Source organism: Esox lucius, chromosome 11 (genome assembly GCF_011004845.1).
Source record: "Esox lucius isolate fEsoLuc1 chromosome 11, fEsoLuc1.pri, whole genome shotgun sequence".
Lineage (NCBI taxonomy): Eukaryota > Metazoa > Chordata > Actinopteri > Esociformes > Esocidae > Esox > Esox lucius.
In genome coordinates, this window is record NC_047579.1 from 3,203,097 (window position 1) to 3,226,396 (window position 23,300).

Consider the following 23,300-nt stretch of genomic DNA (forward strand, 5'->3'; position numbering starts at 1 on the left):
TGCTGTGACTGTGAGCCGTTGATCTTTTGATCTCTCCATGGTATTGTTTACACCAGTAGTCCAACCCTCCCCCACCTTTTCTCCTCTTTGGCTTTGCCAGTTATCTATCCATCCATCCGTCAATTTCTCCTACTCACAATATCCCACTATTTCGAACAGCTGATTTCCAATAAAGAAGGGGAATTAAGAAGACATATTCGACAGAAGAGAAAACGAAGAATGGAATATATCACATAGCATCTTGTTTTATTTGTCTGGCACTCTCATTTTAGATATGGCTAGTTTGTTAGCAACTTACTAGCTAGCGTAGCTAACGGTAGCTGGCAACCCCGGCTTACGTTATGCAGCTAGCAGTGCAGAATTGACTGTGGTTTCTTTTCTTCGGTGGCGGGCTTTCTCGTTCTTCTCACCTTGTGTTTGTGTTGTTTTGTAAAACATTTCCTGAAACCTTTTTGCATACTAAAATAGTTTTTTCCTCCAAACCAGTATATAGGTCACGAAAGCATGCTAACGTTAGCTAAGTACTCGGCTAGCTATTGGTCATGGAACAGCTGGTTAGCATCCGGACTAAGTACCTAGCTTGTTATACAAATGTAAATTTCATGATTGACCAACATTACGAGCTTTAAGAACTGAGTGCGCACAAGCGTTTGGAACATGTATTTACCTCTGCAAAATTAAAACGATGCCGCTATATTATAACTAATTGAATATATGCACACACTCGTGTGTTTTACCTTGGTAGTTGTTGTAAGCTAGCATCAACCGGACAAAGGTAGCCGAGCAGATAGCTAGCTATGCCGGTTAGTAAACTGATTTAACGCGACCTGATAGTCTGAATTTGCACATTAATGCATTGCTAGCTTAGTTGAGATTCCGTAAAAGTAGGCCAGCAAATCCTACAAAAAGTACAAATGTATTCACGGCGACAGGCTAGGTAGCTACATTTGAACATTGTTTTCCCACGCCAGCCCTCTATTGATTATGTGTCTAGTCAATTATATAGGTGGCGTTTGCTTTTGTGTGTCTAGTTCAGGAATTTCTGTCCGCTTACTGATTATGACCGACATCGTTTTTTAACTCTTTGCTCATTTTTCTTTTGGTTTCCATTCGTGTTCTAACTACCTACCTCACTAAAGTCAGTGCGTGTGATTCCACAACGGGAGTCTACAAGCTCGCTAAACAACGCTGCTCCTGTTATCTGCTAGCCATTATCATACATTGTTTACATTCTCCGTTTCATGTTCTACATGCGAGGAAGCTGCCCACAATCATGCCTGCATAGGACATCTATTGAAGTCAAGCCGTCGGATCATGTATATTTAATACATGCAACGCTCAAACCTAGTATTACACGTAGCTCCCAAACTAACTCCTCTGATAGGGTTTTGAACTAGAATGGCATTCCATGGTACCGGCCGGCAACAGACGGTATGTGGCAACTTATTCCCGGGATCTGAGTTAGGCCATAACAAGTATTTTTGTGTCAACACTTCTACTGGAGCAACTTCCACGGGCCTCAGCGCAACACCAAGTCTAACTGGACCCATTGCCCCAGCTGGGACGCCTCGACACCCAACATCTCTTGGGGGAAGCAGTGGTGGTGGGGCAGCTGTGCCACAACCTCGTAGTAACCCAGCCAGTGAAGTGCCAAGCCCTGCTGAGATGGAACCAGATCGTCCTATCGGCTATGGCGCCTTCGGTGTGGTTTGGTACGTTGTGCCTTTTCCAATAAGTCTGTAGATAACAATATTGATTCTCATAGGAACTTTTGCAACCTGCCTCTGACGTCTGCACCATTGATGTTCAGCACCGACCCTTTTCTATCTTGACCCTTTTCTATCTTGACCCTTTTCTATCTTGACCCTTTTCTATCTTGACCCTGCAGGTCGGTGACAGACCCTCGGGATGGGAGGAAGGTGGCCCTGAAAAAGATGCCCAATGTCTTCCAGAACTTGGTCTCCTGTAAGAGGGTCTTTAGAGAGCTGAGGATGCTCTGTTTCTTCAAACATGACAACGTAAGACCTAGCATTACATCTATAGCCAGGGGTGGAAAACATTGACTAAATTGCAAATCAGGCAATACCAATGCATCTATAAACAGCTTTCCTCAAGCTCTGCTTAACTCACTGAAGTCACATCCTAAATTGTAACTTATTCCATATACTCTAGTTATAAAAGGTGTATTTTTCCAGGTGTTGTCGGCACTGGACATTCTGCAGCCTCCACAGATCGACTGCTTTGAGGAGATGTATCCTTAATATGTTTATTCACATTCAACATACACCCGTACACTTTGGCACACCCACAACTGGCAAGTGTTAACAATTTTTCACTCTGTGCCTGTTCAACATATCATATCCTCCTCTAAAGGTCGACTCAGCTAAACTTCATTGCAACCTGCAGAAGTGCAGATATTGTCATGTGCAAGCTACGTGGATTATCTCAGTCACACACAGTACCCGTGGATCTGCACAGGTTTGCTAACACAGGCTAACCTGTGTTAATGTTGCTGATCTTCATTGTTGCAGGAATTGACCTACTGTCCTCTTCAATCTACTTGGCAAGTCTGCGTCATTTGGCTAAGACCACCTTGAATGAGTCCACAATTAAATCGAGACAAATGTCAACAGATAGCTAGAGATAACTAAATTTTATTCATAAATGGTCATCGTGTTTACTGTAATTGTTAGTCTTTATAGAACACTGTCATAGTATTTTTTAGCTTGAACTATAATGAAGTTATAACTACAACTGCATATAGCGGCTCACAGAACTGGAGTTATATGAAGCAAGATTTTCTTTCCCTTGACCTCTTTCTTTCCTGAAATTAGGTAACCCCACTTTTTTTGTTTACTAAACCATGTCCAACCATGTCCTATAGGCCAAGGCTGCCCAATCTCATTCCTGGAGGGCTGAAACACTTCTAGTTTTCATCCTCTCCTTTTTATCATTGATGAATGCAGGTCTGGGACCCAAGTTGAAACAAAAAACAGGAGTGTTTCTACCCCCAGGAATGAGAATGTGCAACTCTGCTATAGACTGTTGTTTCCTTGACTCCGGACTGTGTACTACTAGCTACGTGATCACTGAGCTGATGCAAAGTGACCTCCACAAGGTCATCGTGTCTCCTCAACCACTCACCACTGACCACATCAAGGTGTTCCTTTATCAGATCCTCAGAGGTGAGTGGGACAGAAAGGGGGTACTTCTTATGACTCAACATATGGTTGTCTTACCAGACTATTATAAAGAGGGAATCAGCAGTTAAAACAACTAGCTCTCCCTGCCCCTGTTGCTGTAAAAAGGTTGGTTTGAAATTCATGGTCTGAAATTCATAGAGTGACTTATGGATGCCAGATCACCCCTGATATCCAACGAAGAGTCTGAACTAGGTTTAAGCCTTTAGTTTGCTTGCATTTACTTTGTTAAAAAGGGTAAAGTAATAGAAACAGATATTTTGGGTTCACTGCTCATAAGGCATTTATTACCATATTTTTCAAGTATTAATGAAAAAATCTAATTTGTAGGTCAACTAATAGATGCAGCATATTGACTCTTGATTTCCCCTTTAAGAAAATGGGCCAAGTTTGTTGCTTTAGATAAGAGCGTCTGCTAAATGTCTAAAATATTAATGTGTGTTTTGAATGAATGAATATACAAACAGGTGAGAGGAGGTAAGGCAAAGTTGAAGGTTTGTTGGGGCCTGAGGAAGAGGCTGTCTTCAGAGTGGGAGAATAAATAATGATTGTCCATATAAAAAGCAGGGTGTCTGTTCCATCTTTGAGCAAGACTTTTAACCCTATTGCTGTTTGTATTTTGGCATTCACCAGCACTTTCTCCAATTTCGAGGGGTTGGTCCAAACAAGTTTTACTTAATTTGGACTTTGTTCTATTGACGATGAAATAAATGAAAATCTTGGTCTTTATCTGACCGTCTCTGCTGTCCCCGTTTTGCTTCGTTCTGAGACTTGAGTAATGAGTAACAGTATTTTCACCAAAAACTTAAGAGGGAGAGATGCGAAGTTGAAGGGTCGAAAGAGGGTGGTTGGTAGCCATGATTGGTTCAGGGTTCCAAGCTTCTGCCTCTGTTACACGTACTGCTGCTGTGTGAGTAAATTTGCCACCTGAGTCATTGTGGGTTTCCAGCTTCTCTCAAATGCCATATTGAACGATTCAACGTTGTTGACTGTCCACACCAAAGGTGAACTGGCCGGGGCTGTCTTTTTTTATTTTTGTTTTAATTGTGATTTTCCTATCAGGGCTGAAGTACCTGCATTCTGCTGGAATCCTGCACAGGGACATCAAACCTGGAAACCTGCTTGTTAACAGCAACTGCTTGCTGAAGGTAAGTGTCTCTGTGTGTACAGGTTTTGCTTATGCAAAAAGGCATGGAGGCGTGTGGTATATGGCCAGTATACCACTGCTAAGAGCTGTTGTTAACGTCACTGGATACATCATTCAGTCGTGGGATATTGGCAACCACAAAACCCTGAGGGATAGAATAATAGGATTTGTTTATGTGTATGTTTGCACGTAGGTTTTGGTGTGAGTGTTCATGAGCTGTCAATGAGTAATGCTCTCTGAAATACCTCCTCAAAAGACATGACAAGAAAGCATCATTCTGTCAGAGACAGGCTCTTAGTAGACATCTACAGTTAGGTCTGGAAATATTTGGACACTGATTATCTTGGTTCCGTATGCCTCTACAATGAATTTGAAATGAAACAACCAAGTTGCAATTGAAGTGCAGGCTTTCAGCTTTAATTCAAAGGGTTGAACAAATATATTGTATGAAATGTTTAGGGATTGCAAGCATTTTCATACACAGTCCCCTTATTTTAAGGGCTCAAATGTAATTGGACAAATTAACACAATTATAAATAAATAAAATAATTTGTAATACTTTGTCGACAGTCCTTTGCTGGCAATGACTGCCTGAATTTTGGAACGCATCACCAAACGCTGGGTTTCCTCCTTTGTTGTGCTTTGCCAGGCCTTTACTCCAGCTGTCTTCAGTTGTTGTTTGTTTGTGGGTCTTTCTGCCTTACGTTTTTTGTCTTCAGCAAGTGAAATTTGAGCTGGATTGGTTTGAGATCAGGTGACTCTGCCATTTCTGAATATTCCATTTATTTGCCTTAAATAACTCTTGGGTTGTTTTCGCAGTATGTTTTGGGTCATTGTCCATTTGTAAAGTGATCCGATGTCCAATCAACTTAGCTTCATTTGTCTGAATCTGAGCTGAAAATATATCGCTATACAGTTCAGAGTTCATACGGCTGCTTCTGTCTTGTCACATCGTCAATAGACACCCAATGCCATTTGAAGCCATGCATGCCCATGCCATCACACTGCCTTCACCTTGTTGTACAGATGATGTGGTATGCTTTGGATCATGAGCCATTCCAAGCCTTCTCCATAAATTTTTCATTCTGGTACAGGTTGATCTTAGTTTCATCTGTCCAAAGAATGCTGTTCCAGAACTGGGCTGGCTTTTTTAGATGTTTTTGGCAAAGTCTAATCTGACCTTTCTATTCTTGAGGCTTATGAATGATTTGCACCTTGTGGTGAAACCTCTGTATTTACTCTTGTGAAGTGTTCTCTTTATGGTAGACTTATGATAATGATATGCTTACCTCCTGGAGAATGTTCTTCACTTGGCGGGATGTTGTGAAGGGGTTTTTCTTTACGTTGGAAAGGATCCTACGATCACCCACCACTGTTGTCTTCCATGGACATCTAGGCCTTTTTGTGTTGCAGAACTCACTAACATCTTTTTTCTCAGAATTTACCAAACTGTTGATTTGGCCACCCCTAATGTTCCTGCTATCTCTCTGATGGATTGTTTTGTGCAGCCTAAGGATGGCCTGTTTCACTTGCATTGAGAGCTCCTTTGACCGCATGTTGTGGGTTCACTGCAACAGCTTCCAAATGCAAATGTCACACCTGGAATCAACTCTAGTCCTTTTACCTGCTTAATTGATGAAAAAGTAACACAGGAATTGCCAACATCTGTCCATGAAACAGCTTTATGAGTCAGTTGTCCAATTACTTTGGTCCCTTGAAAAAGAGGGGACTACATATTAAAGAGCTGTAATTCCTAAATCCTTCCTCCAATTTGGACGTGAATACCGTCAAATTAAAGCTGAGAGACTTTAATTTCAGCCTATATTCATTATTTAACTGTAACCTGAATATATTTTGGTATTTAACAAAACTTGTGTCAGTTTCCAATTATTTCCGGACCTAACTATATCGGCAGAAAAATATTCACATTATTATTTCCTTAAATCAGCATTTTAACTTAACTGTTTAATGTACTAATTACTAGTTAGAAATGATACAGTTGTGTCATAAAAACACAAGATCTGCTTAACACAGTACTGAAAAAGCAAAGTGGTCTGTTCATAAAATACAGAGCTGTATTTGGTCTGTTCATAAAATACCACACGTTCCAGAATTCAAAGCGAAAGTAGATACCGCTTCTCAAACAAAATTGCGATCAGAATATACAATGGTTTTGCATATAATGGTTTTTAAAAGACGGAAAATACTCTTAACAATAGTTATTTTTGAAACAGTAATCATAATCATGCACATGTAGTGTATGGTGCCTGTCTGTAGTAAATACAAGCCAACTCAGAAAAAAGGTAAGCACCACGTTCACGTTTAGCTCACTTACAGTTGTGCTCATAAGCTTGCATACCCTGGCAGAAATTGTGACATTTTGGCATTGATTTTGAAAATATGACTGATCATGCAATTTTTGAATATTTTATTTAAGGATAGTGTATGAAGCCATTTATTATCACATAGTTGTTTGTCTCCTTTTTAAATCATAATAATAACAGAAATCACCCAAATGGTCCTGATCACAAATTTACATATCCTTGAATGTTTGTCCTTGTTATAGACACACAAGGTGACACAGGTGAAAACGGCAATTAATGGTGAATTTCCCACACCTGTGACTTAAATTGCAATTAGTGTCTGTTTATAAATAGTCTGTGAGTTTGTTAGCTCTCACGTGGATGCACTGAGCAGGCTAGATACTACGCCATGGGGAGGAGAAAATAACTGTCAAAAGACCTGTGTAACAAGGTAATGGAAGATAAAGATGGTAAAGATGGAAATGAATATAAAAATCCAAAGCCTTGCAAATGCCAGTCAGTACTGTTCAATCACTTATTAAGAAATGGAAAATTCGGGGATCTCTTGATACCAAGCCAGAGTCAGGTAGACCAAGAAAGATTTCAGCCAAAACTGCCAGAAGAATTGTTCGGGATACAAAGAAAAACCCACAGGTAACCTCAGGAGAAATGCAGGCTGCTCTGGAAAAAGTGTGGTTGTTTCAAGGAGCAGGATACGACGATACTTGATACAAAAATGAGCTGTATGTTCGAGTTGCCAGAAAGAAGCCTTTACTGCGCCAATGCAACAAAAAAGTCTGGTTACAATATGTCCAACAACACCTAAACACGCCTCACAGCTTCTGGCTCACTGTAATTTGAGTGACGAGACCAAAATATAACTTTATGATCACCACCATAAGCGCTATTTGGAGAGGGGTCAACAAGGCCTATAGTGAACTGAATATCATCACCATTGTGAAGCATGGTTGTGGCTCACTGATGTTTTGGGGGTATGTGAGCGCTAAAGGCATGGGGAATCTTGTGAAAATTGATGGCAAGTTGAATGCAGCATTTTATCAGAAAATACTGGCAGACAATTTGCATTATTTTGCAAGAAAGCTGCACTTGGGACGCTCTTGGACTTTCCAGCCCAACAATGACCCTAATCACAAGGCCAAGTTGACCCTCCAGTGGTTACAGCAGAAAAAGATTAAGGTTCTGGAGTAGTCATCACAGTTTCCTCACCTTAATATCATCAAGCCACTCTGGGGAGGTCTCAAACATGCGGTTCATGCAAGACAACCAGACTTTGCATGACCTGGAGGCATTTAGCCTAGACTAATGGGCAGCTATACCACCTGCAAGAATTCGGGGCCTCATAGAGAACTATTACACAAGGCTGCACACTGTCATTGATGCTACACAGTATTAAGAACAAAGGGTATGCAGACTTTTGAACAGGGGTCAGTAAAAAGAAAATCTTTGTTGCCATATTTTGTTTTATGATTGTGCCATTCTGTTATGACCTACAGTTGAATGTGAATCCCAAAGAAATAAAAGATGTGTTTTGCCTGGTCACTCATGTTTTCTTTACAAATTATATATGACATACCAACAAACTGTATATGACATACCAACAAATGACAACATAACATACATTTACCAGGAGAGAATACTGTTTTTGCCCGACCTTGTAATCGGTGCCTGCCCAGAAGAGCGAATGTCTCTTACTGACTGACTACCCCTTGTTAAATAGTGTAGTGGTTAGAAACGGAACTGCAACCAATAGGTCCTGTGTTTGAATCTCGTCCCAGCAAATTCTGCATTAAGATTTGTTCCTGATAGACAAAATATTTGTTGGCTACAACCTTCAGTATCTGCGTTATAGTAAGGCTAATATAAAACTGTTTGCGGTTATGTTGCAACTATTTCTGGTGGATTTTCGAAGACAGTCTTCAGTAGCCGTGTTGTAGTAAGGCAAGTAGTACAACTGTTCACGGTTGTATGGTGGATTTTCAAAGTACGCATCCGTGCATGCTTTATGGGTCAGGATAGACAAAAACTTTGCTGTTTTATAAGCTGTTAAAAAGGCCAGTGTTAAAAGCCATACATTGAATAGATGCTATTTGTGGTGGATGGAAAATTTGTAAGAAACATTATTCAGTTTAGCACAATGCTCAATGGTGTCTAGCGAAATATTAAAACTTGGTGTGGTGTTAATGTGTGACAGAATGATCTATTGTCGAGATGCTATACTGACACTAGGCAAATGTAAAGCACCGTGCCGTAGTGATGAAAGACAGCTACCCACATGGGAGCCCTGGGTTCAAATCCAGTGAGGGCAATAACATTTATCACTTTTAATTGCGGGCCGCCTGAACTAGGCTTGCCTGGTTCCTTTCATGGCTGTTGATAATATTATTTTGACAAGTTAATTTGCAGAAATCATGTTTTTTCAACTTTCCACTAAATGTTTTTCTAAGAAGGACACCACCGTTTTTGCAACTCTGTATCATGCTGTAATTACATTGTACCCATAACCTAGTTCATTATTGCGCAACTAAAACCCACTTCTTACTTCCTGTCACAGATCTGTGATTTCGGGCTGGCTCGTGTGGAGGAACCCGATCCGTCACGTCACATGACCCAGGAGGTGGTGACTCAGTACTACCGGGCTCCTGAGGTGCTGATGGGCAGCCGGCATTATGGCTCAGCCATAGACGTTTGGTCTGTGGGCTGCATCTTCGCCGAGCTGCTTGGCCGACGAATCCTGTTCCAGGCCCAGAGCCCAATACAGCAGGTAGAGGAAGACTCTCAGGGTGGGGAAATAGGATACCTTTTGCAACAGACAGAGGGATATAAAGCCATGAGCTATGATATGTACGGCCTGCACTTTCCTATTGAGTTAAAGCCTGTGCTGGTTCCCCTTTAGGCATTTTTTGGGTGTCTCGTTTTTTTTGTTTTGTTCTAACATGGTCAACCTGTTCTTATCCATTCTCTTATTCACTCTCTCCTTTCTCCCTCTGTCTTTCTCTTCTCTCCTCCCTCTCTCTCACCTCTGTCACTCTGCCCTCTCTCTATCTCCTGTCTCAGTTGGATCTGATCACTGATCTCCTGGGTACCCCTCCCCTCTCTGCCATGGTGTCTGCCTGCGAGGGGGCCAGAGCTCACATCCTGCGAGGACCTCACAAACCCGTAAGTTTTTCACACCGGACCTCCTCACTTCTCAGGAAGTCAACAATTTCTTTCAATTTCAGCTAATTTTAGAAGTAATCAACTGCATTTACAGTGGTAGTTAAATTCAGATACCTGAATTAATAAAATTCACTTATCATGACAACCTTGGAGAAAGATGGAGCTTAGAGTACCATAGGAGAAAACATTTTGTGACTGTGTTATGGCAGTAAAGCCTGCTGACCTGTTTTTAAAGGGGAGGTCCTCCTGATTAAAACTGTGCCTTTTTAGGAAAATCTGAAAATATTCGTTTGAGAGTTCTGAAGTAGACTGCGTCGTCCACATTTATAGCATTTTTCCATTGGGAAACTGAGGCAGGATCAGTGTTCGGAAAGTAATGTGTGTTTCTGAAATTATGAAGGCTAATGTTAGATATTATGGAACAATTCTGACTAATTAGCAGTTTAGTAAGGGTTTCGGTAAACCTAGTGGTAGCCTATGGGGCTTTCGGCCGGATTTCACTGCTGGGACATTTTGGGTCCTAGATTCATTTCTGTAACAGATACAACCTATTATGATGTATCCTGGTAATACCAACCCCTCTGGCTACAATAAAAACACATAAAAACAGACTTCTGGGTCACTATTTATAAAACTCATCTGTTTGAAAGGCAAAAATTTTTTTTCTGAAAACATTTCTGCCATTCAGCATCAAGATTTTTTTTTTAAAGCATTATGAGATTTTGTGTCAATGGTATTTCCTCATACTTTCATGCCTTTACTATCAAATTACTCTGTAATTGGGTTGAAAATAATGACATAATTATATAATAGAAGGTAAAAAATATAGGCACCCCCAAACAATTTGGTTCTTCAACCTAGAAATGAAACACTATAAAATGATTAGATTAGATCGCTAGTTACGTTTGGACTTATATATTTTATAAACTCAGAAAAATTACCAACTTCTTCCCAAAAACTCAAGAACATCCCCATACTATTTTGACTAAATATTTATTTTTATATCTTATATATAATACAAACAATGTTTTATGGTTCAAAACATCATATATAGTGATGTACACGCTTGTAATATTTATTCTGGTGTACACATGAGCCTTTCTAAGATGCATTGGCAATGTCGTTGCCTGGTGAAAAGTTCTCATAGCAACCCAAACTATACAACTATACAACCCATACAACTATACAACCCATATTATACACGGACAACCCCAATTATACACGGATCGCTTCAGGAAAGTGGCTACAAATAATATACCATTGGAATCGGACGATTATGGCGAATCTATTTTTCAAAATATTTATGCAAATGAGCACTGTCCGCGGTATCGCGGATGTCGACTATGGATGGTTAAAAGAGCCTCTGAGAGTGGCAGTGTCTCTCAGAAGTCAAGATAGGCAGAGGATCACCAATTCCCCCAATGCTACAGCGAAAAATTGTGGAGCAATATCAGAAAGGAGTTTCTCAGAGAAAATTTTTTTGAAGTTATCATCATCTACAGTGCATAATATCATCCAAAGATTCAGAGAATCTGGAACAATCTCTGTGCGTAAGGGTCAAGGCTGGAAAACCATACTGGATGCCCGTGATCTTCGGGCCCTCAGACGGCACTGCATCACATACAGGAATGATACTGTAATGGAAATCACAACATGGGCTCAGGAATACTTCCAGAAAACATTGTCGGTGAACACAATCCACTGTGCCATTCGCCATTGCCGGCTAAAACTATAGGTCCAAAAATAAGCCGTATCTAAACAGGATCCAGAAGCGCAGGCGTTTTCTCTGGGCCAAGGATCATTTAAAATGGACTGTGGCAAAGTGGAAAAGTGTGCTGTGGTCAGACGAATCAGAATTTGAAGTTCATTTTGGGAAACTAGGACGCCATGTCATCCGGTCTAAAGAGGACAAGGACAACCCAAGTAGTTATCAGCGCTCAGTTCAGAAGCCTGTATCTCTGATGGTATGGGGTTGCATGAGTGCGTGTGGCATGTGCAGCCTACACATCTGGAAAAGCACCATCAATGCTGACCGTTATATCCAAGTTCTAGAACAACATATGCTCCCATCCAGACGTCGTCTCTTTCAGGGAAGACCTTGCATTTTCCAACATGACAATGCCAGACCACATATTGCATCAATTACAATGTCATGGCTGCATAGAAGAAGGATCCGGGTATTGAAATGGCCAGCCTGCAGTCCAGATCTTTCACCCATAGAAAACATTTGGCGCATCATAAAGAGGAAGGTGTGACAAAGAAGACCTAAGACAGTTGAGCAACTAGAAGCCTGTATTAGACAAGAATGGGACAACATTCCTATTCATAAACTTGAGCAACTTGCCTCCTCAGTTCCCAGATGTTTGCAGTATGTTATGAAAAGAAGAGGGGATGCCACACAGTGGTAAACATGGCCTTGTCCCAACTTTTTTGAGATATGTTAATGCCATTAAATTTAAAATCAACTTATTTTTCCCTTAGTGATACATTTTCTCAGTTTAAACATTTGATATGTCATCTATGTTGTATTCTGAATAAAATATTGAAATTTGAAACTTCAACATCATTGCATTCTGTTTTTATTCACAATTGTACAGTGACAGCCGAAACCCATGTCTTGCATAAGTCTGAGCATGGTGGTTCTTGAAGCACTGACTCCAGCTGCAGTCCACTGTTTGTGAATCTTCCCCACATTTTTGAATGGGTTTTGTTTCACAATCCTCTCCAGGGTGCGGTTATCCCTATTGCTTTTACACTTTTTTCTACCACAAATATTTTACTTCCCTTCACCTCTCTATTAATGTGCTTGGACACAGCGCTCTGTGAACAGCCAGCCTCTTTAGCTATGACCTTTTGTGTCTTGCCCTCCTTGTGCAAGGTGTCAATGGTCGTCTTTTGGACAGCTGTCAAGACAGCAGTCTTCCCCATGATTGTGTTGCCTACAGAACTAGACTGAGAGACCATTTAAAGGCGTTTGCAGGTCTTTTGAGTTAATTAGCTGTTTAGAGTGTGGCACCAAATGTCTTCAATATTGAACCTTTTCACAATATTCAAATTTTCTGAGATACTTAATTTGGGGTTTTCATTAGTTGTCATTTATAATCATCAAAATTAAAAGAAATAAACACTTGAAATATATCAGTCTGTGTGGAATGAATGTTTCACTTTTTGAATGGAATTACTTTAAAAAAATGAACTTTTTGATGATATTCATATTTTATGACCAGCACCTGTAAGCAGCCCTGCAGAGTGATTAATTTAAATACAGTACTTTTCTATAGATAAAAGACATTTCAGAATGTCAGTATTCTTGCTAATACTGCACCCTAATCGCCTCCCTAAAAGCAACATTAATAAAACCACCATCACAACAGGTGCATCACACCCAACCAGTGTATATAATTGCTAATACTTCTTAATGTTTCCAGCCATTAAATGTTGTTTTGCCGTGTAGCCTATTACTGGCCATTGGTGGCTAGTACACTTCGTCTGCTGGCCTGTGCTGGGCTCGTAATCTAAGGTAGCAAATGCTTCAGATCTAAAAATGAGCATCAACGGCTAAGCAATGACTTGGACCATACAAAAATGCAGAAAATCCCGTAAATAATTAATTAGCATTTTATTGCATGACATATAAGTATTTGATCACCTACCAACCAGTAAGAATTCCGGCTCTCACAGACCTGTTCGTTTTTCTTTAAGAAGCTCTCCTGTTCGCCACTCATTACCTGTATTAACTGCACCTGTTTGAACTCGTTACCTGTATAAAAGACACCTGTCCACACACTCAATCAAACAGACTCCAACCTCTCCACAATGGCCAAGACCAGAGAGCTGTGTAAGGACATCAGGGATAAAATTGTAGACCTGCACAAGGCTTGGATGGGCTACAGGACAATAGGCAAGCAGCTTAGTGAGAAGGCAACAACTGTTGGCGCAATTATTAGAAAATGGAAGAAGTTCAAGATGACGGTCAATCTCCCTTGGTCTGGGGCTCCATGCAAGATCTCACCTCGTGGGGCATCAATGATTATGAGGAAGGTGAGGGATCAGCCCAGAACTTAACGGCAGGACCTGGTCAATGACCTGAAGAGAGCTGGGACCACAGTCTCAAAGAAAACCATTAGTAACACACTACGCCGTCATGGATTCAAATCCTGCATCGCAAACAATGTCCCCCTGCTCAAGCCAGCGCATGTCCAGGCCCGTCTGAAGTTTGCATCTGGATGATCCAGAGGAGGAATGGGAGAAGGTCATGTGGTCTGATGAGACAAAAATAGAGCTTTTGGTCTAAACTCCACTCGCCGTGTTTGGAGGAAGAAGGATGAGTACAACCCCAAGAACACCATCCCAACCGTGAAGCATGGAGGTGGAAGCATCATTCTTTGGGGACAGGACGACTGCACCGTATTGAGGGGAGGATGGATGGGGCCATATATCGTGAGATATTGGCCAACAACCTCCTTCCCTCAGTAAGAGCATTGAAGATGGGTTGTGGCTGGGTAACCTCCTTGATGGGTTGTGGCTGGGTAACCTCTTTCCAGCATGAGAACGACCCAAAACACACAGACAGGGCAACTAAGGAGTGGCTCAGTAAGAAGCATCTCTAAGTCCTGGAGTGGCCTGGCCAGTCTCCAGACCTGAACCCAATAGAAAATCTTTGGAGGGAGCTGAAAGTTCGTATTGCCCAGCGACAGCCCCGAAACATGAAGGATCTGGAGAAGGTCTGTATGGAGGAGTGGGCCAAAATCCCTGCTGCAGTGTGTGCAATCAATCAATCAAATGTATTTATAAAGCCCTTTTTACAACAGCAGTTGTCACAAAGTGCTTTAGAAAGACATCCAGCCTTAAACCCCAAGGAGCAAACAACAGTAGTGTTGAATTTCAGTGGTTAGGAAAAAACTCCCTAAGAAGGCCGAATTTTAGGAAGAAACCTAGAGAGGACCCAGGCTCAGAGGGGTGACCAGTTCTCTTTTGGCTGCGCCGGGTGAGATATTATGAGTCCAGTTGGAATAATAAATACATTTCTCTGGGTTAAGTCTATTTGATTCTAGACTAGGTCAAAAGTATGACCAGGTGGACAAGGACAGTGACAGCAAGCCTGGTCAAGAACTACAGGAAACGTATGATCTCTGTAATTGCAAACAAAGGTTTCTGTACCAAATATTAAGTTCTGCTTTTCTGATCAAATACTTATGTCATGCAATAAAATGCAAATTAATTACTTAAAAATCATTCAATGTGATTTTCTGGATTTTTTTTTACATTCCTTCTCTCACAGTTGAAGAGTAGCCATGATAAAAATGATCTACATGCTTTTTGGTAGTGGGAAAACCTGCAAAATCGGCAGTGTATCAAATACTTGTTCTCCCCACTGTATGGTCTAAGTCATTGCTTAGCCGTTGATGCTCATTTTTAGATCTGAAGCATTTGCTACCTTAGATTACGAGCCCAGCACAGGCCAGCAGACGAAGTACATGCGTGTACATGCGGTTTTGAGCATCATACGCTCGATTTCAAACCTACTGACAAACCCATGACAATGTAAATTACATGTTATCCATTAACCAAATAACAAAACATTAAGAAATATATTTTAAATGGTTTGCCTATTCGTTACCATTAAGGCTTGAATTACATTCACGTGATTAGACATATACAGAACAATACAGAAATCTGATTTATTAAGGTTTTACCATGAATTGAAAAGGTTTGGCAAACCTACGGTGCATTGAAAGCTTATTGGCTAGTAGGGAATTGTGACCTAGAACAACTTGCTAGAATTAGAATGTTCGGAACGCGTTCTGAATCTGAAGAAGAGTTGGTGCCATAGTGCTCAATGGAATTGACAGGTAGAGCCAAGGTGAAAAAAGACCCAAAATCAGGCCTGTCTTCTGGCAATTTCTGGCAATTTCTTTTAAACCACAGCAAACAGCTTGAATATAAGGAATATTATGAAACTGGCCTCCATGATGAACATTGCGATATAAGTTTTATCTGGAAAAAGCATTGTTAAATAGCTCATTAAAAGACCAGTTTATGGATAAAAGATCAGTATTAGACTGCCTCAATTAACAGAGCTCTTGTGAGTACCAGGATGCCACCACACTTGACCTTCAATAAAATATAATTTCGGTTCAAACATTAATGTTTTGACATCATCTAGTCTACACATCATCTAGTCTCTCACCATACTCATCTAAAACCCGTATAATCACAATCACCTTTTGTGATATACTGCAGCAGTTACAATTTCACTGTCTATCTCATGTTATAACTATCAATTCATGTTAAAGGCATTTTTAGCATGAGAAACCTTTTGAAAAAAGAAACAAACATACAAATAAGATGTAATAGATATTATAATAATAAATAACTGCAGTAAGTTATTAGTCATATGGATAAATTACATCTTTCCCTTAACATTTTTTAGATCAACTTGTTAGACAATTTTGGTTGAAAATTTGAGTTTTTTAAAATACATTAGTCATGCCTCTCATTATCTAGCAGTAAGCCAGTTGTTCTGTGGACATTTATACTGATTATGGCAATATTATTAAAAAACCTCTCAACACAGTTTATCGTAGTGTATTACACTTTATTACAGGTGATTTTTACTGTCACGTAGATTCATGCATTTCACACTTCTTGTTTTTAAAGCTCTCCGGCATTAATTACCACCATATATTACTTCTCTGCTGACATACAGAAATACAAACTATCACACATGGTCTCAGGGATGGTTAACTTTAAAGTGCCTTCAATCATCACCTAGTTGGGTAGCTCAGCTTTTAGTTTTTTAGCACCTAACATTAGGAAGAAATGAACTGGTGCCTCTGGGATTCAAAATAATTATGTAGGAATATTTCCATTTCATGTTATATTTTTTTATTTATTTTGCGGTGCTCCACATACTTTCTATTGTTTACAACTGGTATCGATGTAGGGCTCATCCCAAAAAGAAACCTTAGGTGTCAGCATGACCTTCCCCTGTTAAAGGTTAAATAAAGATTTTTCAAGTTACACAAACGTAATAATAAAATGTGTTCTTCATAATTGAGCGTTACACACACGTCTCAAAAGAAAACCTATTTAAAATGTAATTGTTTATTTATAGTTTTAACACTGTATCAATGTATTTCTCTCTACCTGTGCCCTATCAGCCATCGCTCTCTGTGCTCTACATGCTGTCTGACGGGGCGACCCACGAGGCAGTTCACCTGTTGTGTCGCATGCTGGTGTTTGATCCTGTGAGTACCGAAGTATTACTCTGAAAGGATTCCTCTATTTACGTCCAGTTGCAGTTTAAACGATTACTGAAATATGACTCCCCCACCTGTGTGCATGTGCACATGATTCAGGCCAAGCGGATTTCAGGCAGCGATGCCCTCTCACACCCCTACCTGGACGAGGGCCGTCTGCGCTACCACACATGCATGTGCCAGTGCTGCTACTCTGTGCCCAGTGGGCGTGTGTACACTCGAGACTTTGAGCCGCCCGCCGACCGGAACTTCAGCCACAGCTATGACAACAGCCTGCTCTCCGTCTGGCAGGGCAAAGGTACAGTCATCCTGGCACTCTTCACCTCTCACTTTTCTATCACTTGTATTAGGGCTGACTGTTATGGGCCAAAACCTGTATCACAATATAGTCCAGATTTTTCAGCGATACGATAATAATGACGGTATATTTGTATATCAATGTTGTCATTATTGTCTTAAAATATACCTTACAAAACACAACCTTTTCTTTTATATATATACTGTTATTATAGTTGTTTGTCTTTGTTTCGGAGAAACAGAATGGCCCGTGTTCAGCTACACCCCGAGTCATGCTGTTAGTGTACTCAACTGGCTGATATTTCAGATGAAATAAAATGCTGGTGGTATCGCCAGTCTTCGTCTGTAGTAATTCTTGGCATATTGTGCAGACAGTTTTTTCCTGCTCTTGTAAGATTTAAGAAAGAAACCTAACAAGTTCCTTAATAAAGGAGTGGTCGGTCCCCTCTTGTGACAATCACTGTGTCTGTAGAAACTATGGATGGGCACGGTTAGTCGAATATTCAAATAACCGAAATTCAGTTAGTATTCAAGCACTTGTGTGTGTTAGCTTTTGCCCCCAGCTGTGTTTTACATTAATGTATTTTTTTGGTTGAAATAAATACACCTGAACATTATTTTTCCAACTACTATTAAAATTCCAATCTTGTTTTTTTTTATGTATGATGATATACCATAACAATTTTTAATTATACAAGTCGTTTTTATGAGATGCGCTGTTTCACGTGTTTCTTGTTTACGTTTGTCAATCATAGTTGTGTGGTGGTCCACTCAGTAAGAATGACACAATATGTAACCAACTGTTAGCTAGTTGATGAAAGTTATCTATTTGAAGGGAAGATATAATATGTTTACAGAATACCTACAAAAAAAATATTTGGCCACAAAGGCTACATCATGTTAGGCTGTTGTGACTGCAGAAAACAGTAAGTTAAGGAAATACCATATAGCCTAGCTGATTAGGTTCTCTAGACTCTTCCATTCAATAAACTAAATGTTGTGTTCAAAAATCAAATCAATCAATGTTGTGTTGATAAATATTTTCTAGTTCTGTTACCGAGTTTTGTGTGTCTACCACACTGCTTTCTCCATATGCTGCATGCATGCTCTTTTTTCACACGAACAGTCATTGGGCCGAGGTTAGATGAGAAAAAAATCCCAGGCCTTTTCGCGTTCAAACAGTAACACATATTATTCGTCCAGTGAAACTTGAAGGAAACTTCTCCAATATATTTATCTTTCCCTTTATTCTTTTCTTACTTCTCTGCTCCCCTTGTTTCTTCTCCCTTTCTCCTCTCTCCTTACTGCTCACTTATTTCTCCTCACATCCTTTCTTCTAAATTGTTCTCTTGTCTATTTTCTTTTTACTTCTCATATTTTCTCCTCTTCCTACTTCTTTTTGCCGGACCGCGTAAGCGGAGCCGGCCAAGAAGAGTGAATGTCTCTTACTGAGTGGTGAGTGACTGACTACCCATTGTTAAATATCGTAGAGGTTAGAGACGCGGACTGCCACGTAGGCGACCAGTGTTCAATCCTTGCCACTGACAAAACAAATTAGGCATTAGTATTTGTTCAGGATAGACTAAAACTTTGCTGGCTACAAGCTTCAGTAGCTACGTTACAGTAAGCCTAAAATAAAACTGTTTACGGTTGTATTGAGATGGACGAACTGCACCGACAAGGAAAATATTACTTTCGAATTACATAGCGTAGTTTACATAGCCAAGTGGTTGGCTATACAACTGTCATTGTTTTCTAAAGAAACAAACCAGCCATGGAGTGATTGGAGTCATTGTTTTCATTATAGGTACTGTATAGCTAGACAAAAAATTTGCTGGCTACAAGCTCCAGTAGCTACATTACAGTAAGCCTAAAGTAAATCTGTTTAATGTTATATTGCGATGGACGAACTGCACTGACAATGAACAAATTCCTCTTCCGATTTACGAAATGTAGCTATTAGCTAGCCATCTACAGCAATCTCTTTCTAATCTACCGTGGTGAATGTAGTGTAGAGACACTGTTATACCTGTTGTTGGTTTGGATGTTAGCTAATATAGGGAACTAGTTTCAAGATCCGTCGAGTTTTGACTAATTTGTTTTACAATGCAGAAGTGAACAGACCACACATCTCTACACACGTATCACGTGCAACAACATCCACTGTTTAAATAGCGTAGTAGTTAAAGACACATTCTGTCACATAGGAAACAGTAGATCGAATCCAGCCAGGGGTAAAAACGGGCGGGCAGAACTAGGCTTGCCTGGTTCCTTTTCTTGTTTCGTATTACGTCTCTTTTCTATTCTCTCTATATTTCTCTTTTCTCCTTATTATTGTCTTCTCCCCGCCTCACTTTTCACTTCTCCTGTTCTCTCCTTTTGTTCTTTTTAACACAGCTTGTTATTAAAATTAGATGGACCAGCTGCAATCCACCTAACCTGTCTTGGTGTTCTCCCTCAGAGCTCATCCATCGTTTCATAACAGAGCACCAGCAGGGGAAGCGAGTGCCGCTGTGCATCAACCCCCAGAGTGCCGCCTTCAAGACCTTCATCAGGTTAGGATTACACACATGGGAGGAACACAGCTAACACATGCTTAAAATAGAATGTTGCCATTAACTTCATCTACATCACTGATCTCATTCTCTCTCAGGAACTGTGTATCCCTCTTGTTCTCTTTCAGGTCCACTGCATGGCATTCCTCCAAAGTTTCCAGGAAGGAGGAGAGATGAAGCAGAGTATCGTTCATGTACAGAAGGAGTCATGGGAAACGCAGTTTAAAATGAATACAAAAAAGACTACATTTTCCATCAATGAAAACTACAGTTCCCAACTATGAAAGCTCCTGTGGAAACTGGCGTGGACTCCAACATTACACCAACGCTATAGACATTTCCCCATGGCTGAACTAAAATGTGCTTCTGAATGGAGAGAAGGAAGAAATGGAATAAGTAGAAGAAAAATAGGAATTGTCAAAGAGGAAAATGATTAGAAATATTTATTGGTATGAAATGTTGGTGTGTGGTGCTCGGGGTTGATCGGCAAGAGACAAAGAAACTGCATTTTAAAAATATATAATTTATGTTGAATAATTGACAATGGAGACAGAGGAATAACGTTTTTTATCCTAATTTATGTTAAATAATTGTTCTGCTCTGTGCGTTTTGAAGTCATTCCAGCCTCATGCAATGCGATGAAAATCGTCCCTGCGGCTTGCTCCCGGCAATATCTTACCCTATCTGTGACTTAAAGGTTATCATAAGAATGATCAGTGTGACGACTCCCTTTTACCACTAATTCTATAGATGTGGTTGGATAGTCTCAGTGGCTTCGGATAGCTGAACCTAGACCCGTGCTTTGAAGCCACCTCGAGCATAGCGTCACGTCACTCTCTAATATACCCTCATGTTGGCCCTAGTCAGAATGTACTGCGTTCTTCGATTGCGCTGGGCCACGGCAGGAGAGAAGCTTCTGGGACTAGGCATAGGCTAACCTATGCGGAGCGTTGCATTTTTTTCTTATTAAATCCTTTTTTGTTATTTTGTAATTTTTTATTTATTGTATGTTTTTTGTTTTAATGCTGGGTACATATTTGATCATGTGTGCTTGTAGTTGGCCATTTCACTGAAGACACTGTGTCGTGTGCGGGTGTGTGTAGAGTGTAGGGGTAAGTGCAGTTTTCTGCTTCAGTGATCTCATTACCTCAAAAACAGTTGGGATTGAACAGAGAAACCAGAGATGTTCTAATGGATGTGTGCATAGACAAAACCCAACTGAACTATGTACTATAACGTGATTTAATTCCTCTACTGAGTCACACTGTACTTCTCCTGATGCTCCCGCTTTCTTTCGCTATATCTTGGCGAGCACGATGGAGGGACAGGTGACAAGAAGAGTAGCTATCCGAATTTGTCACTGAAATGCTGCTGTATGTCGTTTTCTTTTTTTGTTTCCCTTTTACCGGTTCGTTGATTTCAAGTTGAATTCACGGCTCAGGTGTTCCATTGCAAAGACTGCACGCACAAAACGCTCACAAATGATTCACCAATAACAGTGTGCCTCACCTTTTTCCGTTCACCAAGAGGAACCATGAAGCTCTGTGCACTGAAAGCTCTTTGCGTTGAAGCTAGTACTCACTAACAATAGGCTCCTGAAGACTGTACTGTACTAATTGGCATTGCCATTGTGGGCAGTGGTCATTCCCTTGTCACCAGATGGTGCTATTGCTATTGGATGTGTAGACTAGGTGGGCGATGGGGGATTTGCCAGAATGTTTCAATTGTGTAAACCTGCATGTGTGTATTTATGATATAAAAAAGGAAGAAATTGTGGATTTGAATGCAGTGCAAAGGGAGTTGTCCCCACAGACAGACCTTGCTTGTGCTGGTGTTATTTAAATTAATTTTTTAGGAGATCAAATCATTTTTTTCTTCTGTATTTTTTTTCCCATTTAGTTGTTTTTTGTGACGTGACCCCTTTTGAGCAAAATATTTGTTTCCCTTTAGTTAGTGTCACAACTTGGCTATTGTGTTTCGTAGAAAACCGTAAGCAAGCTGACTTTTAGTAAAAGCTTTCTTCTGTCTCCCTCTCATACCGTTCCTTCAACTTGACACTTCAGCTTGACACTCAGGTGATGTATACAAGGCATAAAACAACTGTTTAAACGGGGAGGTCACTACTCAAACTTGTTGAATAGGAAGCGCTTGTTGTCACTTAGCTCTGGAAAACATTTCCCCACTGTGCATTAACATGACCCTGTGCGAGGGAGAAGTTAGAGTGCAACAGCTCCCTTATCTTTTCTCACTGGAATAGCCTTTCCTGGCATATGATCCGTTTGAAACAGGTCCTTCTCCTCACCTTCTTTCTGAAGCAGTTCAGGAAAGAGAAACCAGGTTGAGGAGCTGCTTTCACCTGTCCAGCTCTTTTCGGGTGAAGTCTAGGCCACTTTGTAAATGGCACCCATTTCAAGTGTACTACATTCTGATTACAGCCACAGAAGAAGTGCACTAACTAGAGGAGGAAATGGACTGTGTCCTTCTGTAACTAACTCCACAGGCATGGGAGAGAGGGAGAAGATTCCACACCTGATAATATAGATGTTGTTCAGAAAAGAAATGTGGATATTTGTGTTGATTATGATTCTGAATATGAAACCAATGTTTAATACTGCTGTTTTAAAAATGTTCATATTGTTTTTATTTAATTTTTTGGGGGTCATCGTGTTTTAGGAAATGTTTTTGACTTGTGTTCCCAACAAATACTTGAATTTCTTAAGAAAATGACTAGAACGTAAAGTAGTGAGAGAATAAATGGATAGTTCCTGGATAATATTACTGCGTTGAGGGTCTTTCTGGTCGTCAATGGGAAAGACTGTAAAGGGTAAAGGTGAACTGTGCTCTATTATGACATTGTTGCCTAGGTGACAAGTGTAGTCACTGAAACTATTAGCTTCCTTACTCTATAAAATATTTCTGTCATCCAGAAATGTTAGCAACATTTTCTGCTAAATAGCAGTTGTTTTGAGTTAAAATATTTGCCTTTTTTTTTTTTTTTGCCTGGGGCCTATACTAAGGCATTCAGTTAAATGAAAAGTATTACTGAAGTAAATATCTAAATATCTCATTTTGTATCACTATTTCTTCTAAAGGGAATGTGTAAATTAAGTACAACCCAAGGTTCTACAATTTTACTTTGTTTCCTTCTGTTTATCTGTCAGGGAGAAACATTCAGTAAACACAAAATGTCTTGGACATCTCATTTTCTATACAGTTTGGCTTAACACAATTAACGTTCTCCCATTCAATGTGAGATGCGTTGTAGCTTACAGTCCTCAATACTTCATGTTGACAAACTGGTTTACACTCATTGTTACCTAACATTTTTTGTGTTTTTACAAAAAAAGGTCAATGTATTC

General features: G+C 40.2%; 1 protein-coding gene across 2 annotated transcripts; it reads left to right on the forward strand.

Moving 5' to 3' along the window:
• The first annotated feature begins 46 nt into the window (after nucleotides 1-46).
• nlk1 (nemo-like kinase, type 1) lies at nucleotides 47-23,006 on the forward strand. 2 transcript variants are annotated; one of them, XR_004576437.1, is made up of 11 exons: nucleotides 47-1,712; nucleotides 1,889-2,018; nucleotides 2,196-2,251; nucleotides 3,079-3,185; nucleotides 4,263-4,348; nucleotides 9,223-9,432; nucleotides 9,726-9,827; nucleotides 16,991-17,077; nucleotides 17,189-18,841; nucleotides 19,848-19,941; nucleotides 20,070-20,089. XR_004576437.1 is itself a non-coding variant. In XM_010867531.4 (11 exons), the coding sequence occupies exons 1-11, from the start codon at nucleotides 1,399-1,401 to the stop codon at nucleotides 20,116-20,118; spliced, it is 1,434 nt and encodes a 477-aa protein (XP_010865833.1). In that variant the 5' UTR covers nucleotides 48-1,398; the 3' UTR covers nucleotides 20,119-23,006. The 2 variants fall into 2 exon arrangements, 1 of the variants encoding a protein (XP_010865833.1); XM_010867531.4 differs by having other exon boundaries at nucleotides 48-1,712; nucleotides 17,189-17,387; nucleotides 20,070-23,006.
• Nucleotides 23,007-23,300: the final 294 nt, after the last annotated feature.

Excerpts from the sequence above, each read along its gene's own strand:
- nlk1 (XM_010867531.4), top strand. The coding sequence starts at position 1,399 with ATGGCATTCCATGGTACCGGCCGGCAACAGACGGTATGTGGCAACTTA. Across the intron at positions 2,019-2,195 it reads GTTTCTTCAAACATGACAAC|GTGTTGTCGGCACTGGACAT; the intron begins GTAAGACCTAGC and ends GTATTTTTCCAG. Across the intron at positions 3,186-4,262 it reads CCTTTATCAGATCCTCAGAG|GGCTGAAGTACCTGCATTCT; the intron begins GTGAGTGGGACA and ends TTTTCCTATCAG.